At 36.0% G+C, this 13,416-nt stretch overlaps 2 protein-coding genes across 3 annotated transcripts in view; one reads left to right on the top strand and one right to left on the bottom strand.

The window, feature by feature from the left end:
- LOC128231349 (putative transporter SVOPL) overlaps positions 1 to 13,416 on the top strand; it is a 45,825-nt gene that overhangs the window by 9,911 nt on the left and 22,498 nt on the right. The window lies entirely within an intron of this gene.
- Positions 6,946 to 13,352, bottom strand: LOC128231348 (uncharacterized). Of its 2 annotated transcripts, none has more exons than XM_052944032.1 (2): positions 12,954 to 13,352; positions 6,946 to 9,769 (listed from the first exon to the last, which is right to left on the bottom strand). In XM_052944032.1, the coding sequence occupies exon 2, from the start codon at positions 9,760 to 9,762 to the stop codon at positions 7,843 to 7,845; it is 1,920 nt and encodes a 639-aa protein (XP_052799992.1). In that variant the 5' UTR covers positions 9,763 to 9,769; positions 12,954 to 13,352; the 3' UTR covers positions 6,946 to 7,842. The 2 variants fall into 2 exon arrangements, with proteins under 2 accessions (XP_052799992.1, XP_052799991.1); XM_052944031.1 differs by lacking the exon at positions 12,954 to 13,352 and adding an exon at positions 9,863 to 9,971.

Below are 13,416 nucleotides of genomic sequence, written 5' to 3'. Positions count from 1 at the left end.
ATTAGCTGTGTTGTGAAGAAGTATTAGCTGTGTTGTGGAGAAGTATTAGCTGTGTTGAGGAGAAGTATTAGCTGTGTTGAGGAGAAGTATTAGCTGTGTTGTGAAGAAGTATTAGCTGTGTTGTGAAGAAGTATTAGCTGTGTTGAGGAGAAGTATTAGCTGTGTTGAGGAGAAGTATTAGCTGTGTTGTGGAGAAGTATTAGCTGTGTTGTGGAGAAGTATAGGCTGTGTTGAGGAGAATTATTAGCTGTGTTGAGGTGAAGTATTAGCAGTGATGTGGAGAAGTATTAGCTGTGTTGTGGAGAAGTATTAGCTGTGTTGTGGAGAAGTATTAGCTGTGTAGAGGGAGAAATATTAGCTGTGATGAGGAGAAGTATTAGCTGTGTTGAGGAGAAGTATTAGCTGAGTTGAGGAGAAGTATTAGCTGTATTAAGGAGAAGTGCTAGCTGTGTTGAGTAGAAGAATAAGCTGTGTTGAGGAGAGGTGCTGTGCGAAAGAAACATTATTTTGTGTATGGTATTTGTAGAGTTGTTGCTCTTTGATGATTTTTATACTTATTTGTTTACGTCTCTCTATAACTCCATATGTTTTTGAGGTATTGACCGCAAACTTCATACACATATTAACTGTGTTAAGAAGAAGTGCTGTGAAAATTCATTATTTTGTGTATGGTATTTTAGAGTTATTTAGAGTCTAGGTACAAGTCTCCTATTCTCTATTACTCCATATGTTTTTGGTGTATTGACTTCAAACTTCATATTGACTGTGTTGAGGAGAAGTGCTGTGCATAAGAAACTAGTTATTGTATGTGCATTTTAACAAGAATGTGGTGTGGTGGGCGTATAAATCACATCCAGTGGTAGCTCTACTTAAACTTTCTTTTTTTGTTTCAACAATTATGAATATTGAAACCAGGGTTGTTCAGCTTCATTGCAAATTATATTGTAGTTTAAACTTTAATTTTCTTACAGTAAGTCAGACAAAAGCAACATCTATGTATTAAAAGTGGAATATTAAATAATATTTTGGGCTATTTATAGCAAGATCGTTGTCAAAAATATTTGTGAATAGCTATTTGAATGTTTGATTGTTGTCGGACATCTTCATAGTGAAGAATTACTTTGTGGCCTGTGTAAATTTCTCATTTACCAGTGTATGTCAGATTTATAAGAAATAATGAATATTCAATACTTTCTGGGTTTTAACCAACATATATCATTATAAGATGCAACCAGCAGAGAAAAAAACTGAGTTAATCAAATAGTTATTAAAATACAAACCATTGGAAAGGACTAGTTTGTTGACATTAAAGACATTGGAATGGGCTAGTTTATTGACATTAAAGCCATTGGAATGGGCAAGTTTATTGACATTAAAGCCATGGGAAAGGGCTAGTTTATTGACATTAAAGCCATGGGAAAGGGCTAGTTTATTGACATTAAAGCCATAGGAAAGGGCTAGTTTATTGACATTAAAGCCATGGGAAAGGGCTAGTTTATTGACATAAAATCCATAGGAAAGGGCTAGTTTATTGACATTAAAGCCATGGGAAAGGGCTGGTTTATTGACATAAAATCCATAGGAAAGGGCTAGTTTATTGACATTAAAGCCATGGGAAAGGGCTGGTTTATTGACATTAAAGCCATGGGAAAGGGCTAGTTTATTGACATTAAAGCCATGGGAAAGGGCTGGTTTATTGACATTAAAGCCATAGGAAAGGGCTAGTTTATTGACATTAAAGCCATGGGAAAGGGCTAGTTTATTGACATTAAAGCCATGGGAAAGGGCTGGTTTATTGACATTAAAGCCATGGGAAAGGGCTAGTTTATTGACATTAAAGCCATGGGAAAGGGCTGGTTTATTGACATTAAAGCCATGGGAAAGGGCTGGTTTATTGACATTAAAGCCATAGGAAAGGGCTAGTTTATTGACATTAAAGACATTGGAATGGGCAAGTTTATTGACATTAAAGCCATTGGAATGGGCAAGTTTATTGACATTAAAGCCATGGGAAAGGGCTAGTTTATTGACATTAATGCCATGGGAAAGGGCTAGTTTATTGACATAAAATCCATAGGAAAGGGCTAGTTTATTGACATTAAAGCCATGGGAAAGGGCTGGTTTATTGACATTAAAGCCATGGGAAAGGGCTAGTTTATTGACATTAAAGCCATGGGAAAGGGCTGGTTTATTGACATTAAAGCCATAGGAAAGGGCTAGTTTATTGACATTAAAGCCATGGGAAAGGGCTAGTTTATTGACATTAAAGCCATGGGAAAGGGCTGGTTTATTGACATTAAAGCCATGGGAAAGAGCTAGTTTATTGACATTAAAGCCATGGGAAAGGGCTGGTTTATTGACATTAAAGCCATGGGAAAGGGCTGGTTTATTGACATTAAAGCCATAGGAAAGGGCTAGTTTATTGACATTAAAGCCATGGGAAAGGGCTAGTTTATTCACATTAAAGACATTGGAATGGGCAAGTTTGTTGACATAATGACATAAAAGCCTTAGGAAAGGGCGAGTTTATTGACATTAAAGCCATAGAAAAGGGCTAGTTTATTGACATTAAAGCCATGGGAAAGGGCGAGTTTATTGACATTAAAGCCATGGGAAAGGGCTGGTTTATTGACATTAAAGCCATAAGAAAGGGCTAGTTTATTGACATTAAAGCCATGGGAAAGGGCTAGTTTATTGACATTAAAGCCATGGGAAAGGGCTGGTTTATTGACATTAAAGCCATAGGAAAGGGCTAGTTTATTGACATTAAAGCCATGGGAAAGGGCTAGTTTATTGACATTAAAGCCATGGGAAAGGGCTGGTTTATTGACATTAAAGCCATAGGAAAGGGCTAGTTTATTGACATTAAAGCCATGGGAAAGGGCTAGTTTATTGACATTAAAGCCATGGGAAAGGGCTAGTTTATTGACATTAAAGCCATGGGAAAGGGCTAGTTTATTGACATTAAAGCCATGGGAAAGGGCTGGTTTATTGACATTAAAGCCATAGGAAAGGGCTAGTTTATTGACATTAAAGCCATGGGAAAGGGCTAGTTTATTGACATTAAAGCCATGGGAAAGGGCTGGTTTATTGACATTAAAGCCATAGGAAAGGGCTAGTTTATTGACATTAAAGCCATGGGAAAGGGCTAGTTTATTCACATTAAAGACATTGGAATGGGCAAGTTTGTTGACATAATGACATAAAAGCCTTAGGAAAGGGCGAGTTTATTGACATTAAAGCCATAGAAAAGGGCTAGTTTATTGACATTAAAGCCTTGGATATTATTGACATACATTGGAAAGGACTAGTTTATTGACATAAAATCATTGGAAAGGACTAGTTTATTGACATAAAATCATTGGAAAGGACTAGTTTATTGACATAAAATCATTGGAAAGGACTAGTTTATTGACATAAAATCATTGGAAAGGACTAGTTTATTGACATAAAATCATTGGAAAGGACTAGTTTATTGACATAAAATCATTGGAAAGGACTAGTTTATTGACAAGATTATTGAAGAAAAAATGTTACAATGGGCAACCTGCAACTTCCACAAAAACGTTTAATTGAAGGAAAAGTGTAGCAAAAGGCAATAAACATAACAAACATAGCTAAGATTAAATTGCAACTACCAGAAAAACTCAAGTTAAAAAAGAAGACTGATGTAATATTTGTCCTTGAAGTGGTGCAGAATGAGGTGTTTCTCTGTATGGGGATTTTCAAAACGAAACCCAAATTTTGATAGATTGCCAACTGTGTCAGGAAACGGTGGCTGCAATCATATTGATTGTGATCATTCCATGTGAAGATATTAATTGTACAGTATTCAATCAGAAATTTATGAAACAAATAAAATTTGCAGAAACAAAATCATTAGCTGAAGTTCTTTTTGTTTTGACATGATATTTTTTGTTGATTTGCGACCCAGTCAAATTGCATATTTTGTCAATCATCAGGTCATACATATCTAGTTCTGATTTTTAGTCAGGGTATCTGAAATATGATTTAAGATCTTTCGGAGAGTAACATTTAGGCCCCTGATTGCTCACCTATCCTGAAATCACTATTTATGTGTGCCCAACAGTTGACTTTTACATAAACATGAAAATTGTATTGAATAACACCATGCAAAGTAATATCTCTCTCTTAGAGACCATCTAATCAACAATTGTATTGTACGATCTCTTTTTATGCCCCCTTTTGAAAAAAGTGGGGTATATTGTTTTGCACATGTCGGTCGGTCGGTCGGTCGGTCGGTCGGTCTGTCTGTCTGTCGGTCGGTCGGTCGGAATACCAAATGGTTTCCGATCAATAACTTGAGAACGCTTTGACCGAGGGACCTCATACTTGGTATGTGTATTGGTCATCACCAGCAGATGAACCCTATTGATTTTGAGGTCAGTGGGTCAAAGGTCAAGGTCAGTGTGACCTTTACATGAAAAACGGTTTCCGATCAATAACTTGAGAACGCTTTGACCCAGGAACCTCATACTTGGTAGGTGTATTGGTCATGACCAGCAGATGAACCCTATTGATTTTGAGGTCAGTGGGTCAAAGGTCAAGGTCAGTGTGACCTTAACATGAAAAACGGTTTCCGATCAATAACTTGAGAACGCTTTGACCCAGGGACCTCATACTAGGTAGGCTTATTGGTCATGACCAGCAGATGAACCCTATTGATTTTGAGGTCAGTGGGTCAAAGGTCAAGGTCAGTGTGACCTTTACATGAAAAACGGTTTCCGATCAATAACTTGAGAACGCTTTGACCCGGGAACCTCATACTTGGTAGGTGTATTGGTCATGACCAGCAGATGAACCCTATTGATTTTGAGGTCAAAGGTCAAGGTCAGTGTGACCTTAACATGAAAAACGGTTTCCGATCAATAACTTGAGAACGCTTTGACCCAGGGACCTCATACTAGGTAGGCTTATTGGTCATGACCAGCAGATGAACCCTATTGATTTTGAGGTCAGTGGGTCAAAGGTCAAGGTCAGTGTGACTGTAAGCTGAAAAAAGGTTTTCTGATTGTCCATATTTTATTTTCTTATATAGTAGACAGTAGAAATTTATATGTCACTAAATGCATGAGTTGAAGTATCAGTTTTCAGTGAACATCTAGTTTAATTATGCCCCCCTTCGAAGCAGAGGGGTTATATAATTGCTTTGCACATGTCGGTCGGTCTGTTGGAAGACCAAAGCTTGTCCGAGTGATAACTCAACAATTCCCGGACCTATGGTCATCAAACTTGACATGAAGATTAGGTATGACCAGTAGATGACCTGCCTCATATGCATCCAATGACAAATCAGCTGTCATTTCAGTCCATGCATATTTCATTCAATTGTCCAAATATTTCTGGCAACTTGTTTGAGTAGTAATATTATTTATTTCAAAACTAATTTTTCAATGGATTTCTTTAGACACAGCTACTGGTTGGAGAGCAGTAGCTGGCAGTTTTTGCATGTTTTTGAAGATTTTCTCGGTAGATCTAAATGTAACGGAAATAATACTTACATTTTATTAAACTAGGGTTCAAGGTCCACTAACTTTACAATATTAAAATTTGTGTCATCACGAGGCGCGTGCCTAATTGGGGCCACAAAGGGGGTAATCAATTAGTGCTAATTTACGGATTATGAGAAGCAGTACCCGGCAGTTTAATTTCAGTACCACTCCTTGACTATAAAACCGATATTTATCGGCTTATTAAGTATAATTTCCCCATGGGGCGCCTGTATTGAACAGGGAGGTAATACTGGTAACCAAGCGCTGGAGTAGTCTCGCTTTAACAACGCGTCTAAAACCACACCATGGATACATACAATTTTGAATATGTCTCAATATTGTTTGAAGCGATTGACGGGCAATATGAAAATATCGTTTCAACAGGCTTTTTTAAAAATACATTTTGTTGTGATTCATCAACAAATAATCGTTCATAACCAACACTTGACTGTCGGTTAATGCTAGTGCTATAATAAGATATGTAAATTTATTCAATTGCGCATGCGCAGTATCTTTCACGTGAGCATCCCCCACGAGAAAGTTGGCGAACTTTTTGACATTTCCAATACTTTTTGTGAATAAAATGTTTAAACGTATGCTTTGTGTTGGATTCGATGCAAATGGTGTTGCTTGGATACGGTTCTTTTTTACCATTCTCACCTTTTTTAAGAAGATTTAAAAAAAAAAACACGAATAAAAAGCGATTGCCGGCTACTGCTTTCCGCTGGCTACTGCTCTCCAACCAGTAGTTTGAATTTTCAAATTTGTTTAATGGCTTAAGCCCAATTTTTAGCCAGGTTTTCATAAAGTGAAACCTGGTTATGAGAATGACGTACATCATTGTTTGGGCAGCTGGCTAAGGGTTTTAGGCAGGCGGGCAGGAGGGTGGCGTCAAATTAATTTATGGTATGGAATTATTTTAACTAGGTTTGACAAATAGTGACAAGACTTGGTACATAGCTAGAGTTTATGGAGATTTTTCATGGAATTGTATTTGGGACCCCTAGGGTCAAGGTCAATGTCACTATAATTAAAAATAGAAAAACACTTGGTACTGAATACCTTTAGCTAGTGTTGACATATTGCGACCAAACTTGCTTTATAGGACGAGTATATTGAGACTCCCCTAGGGTCAAGGTCACTGTTGCTAAAAATAGAAAAACAGTTGGAACTGAATCTCAGAACGAAGACTTAAGCTCATCAGTCAATCATTGAAAACTTGTTTTTTTTCACATTGGTCTCTTTCTTGTTAAGTAATTGTTTGACCTTACAATATTTGCTTGCGAGCACATTGCTAAGATGACCCCGGGGTTACCATTTATTTTGAAGTCGTACTTTATATGGAGAGGCAACACAATAATTCAACATTAGCAGTAGAAAAGGAAAAACATAATATTTAAGAAAAGAGCGGAAAAAAGCTTGCTTTAGATGATAATAGGATGTACTTTTATTAATAATAAACAGAAATGTTGTTGGTTGTCAAGGCATCAAATTCTACTGTAATTATATATGACTATGCACCTACCAGAAATAAAATCACACAATTTTTAATCAATTTTATAAAGTTACAATCACTTACAATAAATCAAGCACAAACATTTCAAATTATAATGAATTAACTGCAAGAAATTGAATAGCAACTTTAATATTAAAGCTTTCGAGAAGTAATCTGATACTGATGGTATTAAATGCGAAAATGCATATTCTATGTCATCATTGAAAACCAGTACAAAATGTTGAAATAAATATTATGAAATTGCAATGCAGAAACTACCGGTACATTGATGTTACAAAGAAACTAGTTCTGCATGGATGACTTGCATAATTTCCATTCACTGACTGTCTTATTTATGGCCATATGAGTTTTTTTGTGCAGATCATAAGTTGTTGTTTTTAAAATAAGTTTAGCCATTTGAAATTTCATCCGAGCCTTACAAAGTGTGCAACAATTTTGATCATGGTACTTAGGCATCTAACAGTGAAAAGTATGTTTACGGGGTATACTGTTATCATTATATATAGAAGAAAAAAACAATTTCATTGCAGTATATGTCTTTCAATGTTTTGTGTCCTTTTGAATAACACCAATTTGTTCAAGTCACATTAATGAAGATGCATTTGATATCAGATAAACCATGTCTCCAATGATCTAGAGCAACACTGTCATATATCATTTCTTATCATCTCTTTTCATTACTTTCAGACCTTCAGATAAAGCTTATCATGTCAGTCAGAATTCCCATCCATATGGCACCATGTTGATAATGGAAATCAAGAGAGAGGGAGAGTCTCCAATTCATGTCCTATTATAGGTTTTACACATTTCCAGCTAATAAGGGCTTGCCAGGCCGATCGTCCTGACTGTGTCACTTTCCCATTCCGTCACAAACAGTATTGATTTCTCCGGATCAAAAGCCAGCTTCTGTGGACAAAAACATCTTTCTAATCTCAGGTCACCCTTTCTGATCCCATTAGTATCAACAAGATGTAAGCCTGTCTCCCAGTCTGCTATAAATAGCTTGCCATTTCCCGCCATTGTGATTCCATGGGAAGCTTGTACCTCATATTTCATTTTCAGTTCACCGTCTTCAGTGAGTCCCAAAATGCATTTCTTGCTTGGATCAGAGATGTAAATTATTGATGATGAAGCGTCCACTGTTATATAAGTTGCTCTGTCAAAAAGATCTTCCCCAGGGATTGTTTTTTTTATATTTCCGTGTAATGTCATAATGATAATTTGATGGGGTATTTGTGTTGCAACATACACAAGGTCATTGTGATATGCTATTCCACAACATTTTGCATGTGTATGTATTTTAGTCCCCTCGATTTTAAGTTTCTTCATTTTCGTATTTTTGTCTAGTTCAATTTTTATAATTTGAATGTTTTTAGCCATTGGGAAGTTGACAAGTATTGTACTGTCATCAACTTTAGCAATATCTCGGGGAACTGCTTCAAACTTCATTTCATCTTCAAGTGTTCCACATGTTGCAAATAGTTTCAGTTTTGAATTGGTGTAGTCAGCCATTACCATATAAGCATTGTTTTCGATGGGTGCAATACCAGTAATGCAACACTTTTTATATGGATCGTCATCCGGACATCTCACCATCATGACACATTGTTGCCTGGTTGGAATGCTGGGATAGGCCTCCTTTTCACTGTATGAAATCAGAGACTCATAACAGTCTGAGAGTCTCCGTCTATGATCCCTTCCACGGTAGATGGCACTAGAACAGTCTAGGGACCTGCTTCTTGTTCTGGGCTGGGGTACTTGCAGTTTTCTCATGGTCTCATCATTTTGTATGTTACTGTCTGGCACATGGAGCTTGTGGACAAGTGGAATGCTCTCCTCCTGAATGGCTGAAAAGGGAGCCATGCGGACAGGCTCGTCAGATTCTTCTTCTCGGATATGGGGGAGATACTTCTGAATTTCAGAATAAACGCGGTTTATTTTCTCCACTGCTTGTGTGAAACACAGAAGAGATCCATTCACGTAATGCTGGGCTTCAAAATTGTGCTCGGCCTTAAGAAACTCAATATGACAATTTCCTGGCCTTGTTTTCTGAATCTGTTCACACTGCTTTATTGTCTTTTCTGCATTATACACAGCTTGAAATGTCTCCAATTTAGAATGCCCCTCAGGTATCACAGTCATAATGTTGTCCAGTTGTTCAATCGCTTCCTCCAACTGAGCTTGCTCATTGTCCAGACTTTCCCGCTTCTTGTTCATGATTTGTCTGACATAATCTATCTTGTTACTAATCTTTCTCTCCAGTTCAGCTTTTACCTCATTCATTTGTGTAACAGCTTCGTTCATCTTCGATATCCACTTATCCTCTTGGTCATGGGCAGATGAACTTTTCTTGTCCACAATATTCTTTCTGCTTTTCATCTTTCTGCTCATTCTGGAACATTTTTCTTTGATAATGTCCTTATTTTTTAAGTAGTCACCAACATTGTTGACAGACTCACACTCTGAATGTCCAAACACCTTGCAAGGTATGCAGCACAGGACCTGATGATCTTTACAGTACGAAGTCTGCTCATCTGTGTGGTCACAATGGGTCTTGCCCTGTGTGTTGAGAAGGTCATGTGTGCGGTGCGTGCGTGTTGATGGGAATGCAGCGTGGCTGTCAAGGTGGGCTCGGCAGTAATTCTGGTTGTCATCTTCGCAATAGGCGATGGCAAACTCGAGATCATCTTCGTCACACAGGCTGCAGTAGAACTGGGGTGTAGGCACAGCCATCTTCTGACTGAAAGTAGAGGGAATGGTATTCATAGTGACAAAATTGAGTTATATATATTAAAGAAGTTATTACATTAGCTTAGTGATAAAAAACACTCACCAAAAGTGTTGGAACAAAATTATTATATCACTAAAATAGAAGATTTTAAATATGCTAACAATAGGCCTAACCCAGCGCCTAGTGTACAGTGAAAGATATGCAACTGAAACAAAATTTGTTGTTTGGAGTTTGATCATAGCTAATTTGTCTGCACTTTATGTAAAAGTTAAGATAATCTATTCAAACATTGTTAACATAAATGCTGTATGACTCAGGAAAAACATACTTATTACAGGCACTCACAAAAATAATAATTGATAAAAATGAAACCACCGATGAAGTGGCGGTTAAACTTGTATGTCCATTTTGAGTTGGCTTTGGCTTGGTACTTACAAACAATTTTTAACTAAAAAAGATACTCAAATGAAACTTGGTTTCGATGTTGCCAGAGTAAATTTGCATAATTATGTTTAAGAAAGGCCAATTACTCCAGCTTGAATAAAGTTGAGTTATGTCCCTTATTAGACTGAAAAAAGACAAATTTTGGCGTTTGCTCCCCTACACTTTTGTTTATACTGACTTCAGTAAAATAAATCGTGAATTTTTGTAATTTAATAAAGGCACAGTTTTGTTGATGTTAACATGACAATTTTCAAGTTTGGAAAATTTCTGTTACTGACTGAAAGGAAATTTATGTCCATTAGTGTATGTTTTTATGTTGTTGTTGTTGTTGTTTTTTTGTTTTTTTTGAGGGGGGGGGAACGTGAAAACTGATATCAGACATCTAAAGTGTAAATTAGTTGATTGTATGACAAATGCCTGTATAATTATGTCTGGATGCATTTAAGGCATCATATGTTAACTTCCACTTTCCTGATTTAATTAGATTGAAATGCCTTTGGCCAAATGAGACTGATCCTTGTTGTGAATTCGTTTTTTTTCAGGGATAAATGTTATGTCTGGTGTTATCACCATACTTTTATTTCATCTTTTGCTTGCTGATGCTATTATTGTTATGTGATGACTGGTATCGACCAAATGAGAGTCTATTGATTATAGCCCATGGGAAATAAATATCAGAAATATCCGGAAAAAAACCTTCCAGTTTTATGACTTATCTCTAAAAGACTTTTTAATCAATTATCTATTTATATATTTATCTATTAGCGATCATTTATCTATTAGCGGAGAAACTGTTGCTAGCGACAGCGGTTACATGCTTACTTGCTTGTGAACCATATAATAGTACCTGCACTTCCCTGGGGAATGAGATAAACTTAATTATAATGGATGGGAGTTTTGAAATCAATAATTGGATTGATTAACTGATGTTTTAGAGGAGAGTAAATGAAATAAATGACTGTTTTCTCCCTGAAAACAAAATGAATTCTGCACATCATGTTATGTGAAAATTGTGGTTGCCCATCTACATAATTAATGCTCTCTGCATCTGCATCATGGGCCATCTTACAAAGAAATTTTAATTTCTAGCCTGAAATTTCTTTTATTCAATTTGTTGAGGTGTTCTTCTAGCTGTTCTGTTGTCGTTGGCTTTGATTCCATGCAAAAATATCATACTTTAATCTTTCTCTAAAAACATTTAACACTCATTTTGATATGAATTGCAGGGTGAATGGTAAACTAAACAACATTTAAATTTAGAAGGCTTTGGTGATTTCTGGCATTGCCAGTTAACCAAGGCCCATATCTCTGTCTTTAAAAAATTGTTCTGTTATTTTTCTTACCAAACAGAAGGATAGATGATAGCGTTAGCTGACAGAGTTTTGGTTTTTAAGATGTTATCAAATCATCTAAAATGATAGTTTGATATATATCTCAGCAGCCTTAAAACTCATAACATCTACAACATATTCTTGATACAAAAAAACTTTCAGGCCCAGACACTATTTTCTATAAATTGCGAAGACAGACACTAATCTAAGTCAGAAACCATATATATAAATTAGTCATCAGTCTGGTACTTTTATAATATATATAATTGTGTGAGGGTGTTTGTGAGAATTGCTGATAAAATCTGATGTCATTGCAAGAGAAAATCTGGTATAAATGAAGACCTTTTGCCATATTCCCGGGACATAAGATTGCTATTGATCAGTCTTTGTCTGACATTCAAATTTACAAACAAGAACAGAATAAATTATTTTATAACATGGAATGATATGTGCCTCAAGGCTAATGTTTAACATTCCTGTTTAATGTCCTTGACCAACTCCAAAAATTAATAATATGCAGAATGCTTAATGGATAAGATTTTTACAAAGCCCAAATGTAAAAATGACTTATACAATGCAGTGCAATATCTCTGGGCCTGGCCCCAACATCTCTGAGCCTGACCCCACTGTCTTATTAATAACTTCATTGGTTTTAGTGGCATCTTGTCTATAAACGTGCACTACTTCAGTGGCTGATCTATTTTTTATTGTAATAATACCTTTGCAACTACTGGTAACAAAAATTAGAAAATCTTTACATATTATAGTTGATGTTCATCCATGCATTCTCTGTATATTGATTACATTTAAAGTCAAATTTAAATGTTAAGTTCATCCATGCATTCTCTGTATATTGATTACATTTAAAGTCAAATTTAAATGTTAATGGAACACGTTATTGAAAAGAAGATATACCATACGTTTTATTATATAAATAGTAGTAAATTTTACTTTCAAATTTACACATGGGACACACCTGTCACACGCCCCCTGTAAAATTGTTCCAGTTTGCTCATTTATGCATAAATCCGAGAAACAATAATATAAAACAATAATATAAAAAGAAAACACTTGAAAACACTATTTAAGACTAAAATGACTTAATCTTTTCAGGCCACATTAAACTCAACAAATCCTGAATCTGCCCTTGAACTTATCATTTTTGTAACAATTTATCAAAGTGTTAAAGCTATTCTACCCCAAATTGATACCAAGGTAATGTAATGTTGAAGTTACGTGCAGCCGTATACAACAATTAGCATTGAAGTAAACAAGGTTCTTTGCTTCACTTTATATTCAACTTGATAAATGGGTTTCAGCGAATTTGAATGAACTCCATTTATATGATTTACCATTTTTTCAAATAGTTTTAAAACTTTAAAATACTGTTATGAAAATGAAGCCTAAATATTACATACCAAATTCTAGCTGATGCTTAATCCAGTCAAGTCCTGAGGCAATATTTAAGTGTTTTAAGTACCAAGTGTCCAATATGCTGTTGACGTGGACAGATTAGATAAACCCTTTTTGCTGTCCCTTGCCTACGTTCCTCAATAGTCACACGCAGCCACTATTGTCCATCCATCCACTGTGAATGCCTTACTGTGGATGGCGTAAAAATCCAATATCACATCAGTATTCAGCTACAGCCCATTAAATCACAACTTATTTGTCGAACTCCTAAAAGTCCTTTGCACGCTGGTCCGATGCATGAAATTTCTGTTCATAAAATTTCAAGATTTGTTTAGCTGAAAAACTTGTCAGAAAACAGGTTCAACATTTCAATATCCATACAAAGCACATTTTGTTTGCATGAAAACAAATGTACGCCAATGTTGTATCTTTGTGAAATATCAATGGAGATCAAGGTCAAGAGATATA

Source organism: Mya arenaria, chromosome 4, assembly GCF_026914265.1.
Source record: "Mya arenaria isolate MELC-2E11 chromosome 4, ASM2691426v1".
In the NCBI taxonomy this organism is placed as follows: domain Eukaryota; kingdom Metazoa; phylum Mollusca; class Bivalvia; order Myida; family Myidae; genus Mya; species Mya arenaria.
This window is presented reverse-complemented; position numbering and strand designations above follow the sequence as displayed.

What these genes read in the sequence shown, in the direction of transcription:
- LOC128231348 (XM_052944032.1), bottom strand. Translation starts at nt 9,762, where the DNA reads ATGGCTGTGCCTACACCCCAGTTCTACTGCAGCCTGTGTGACGAAGAT.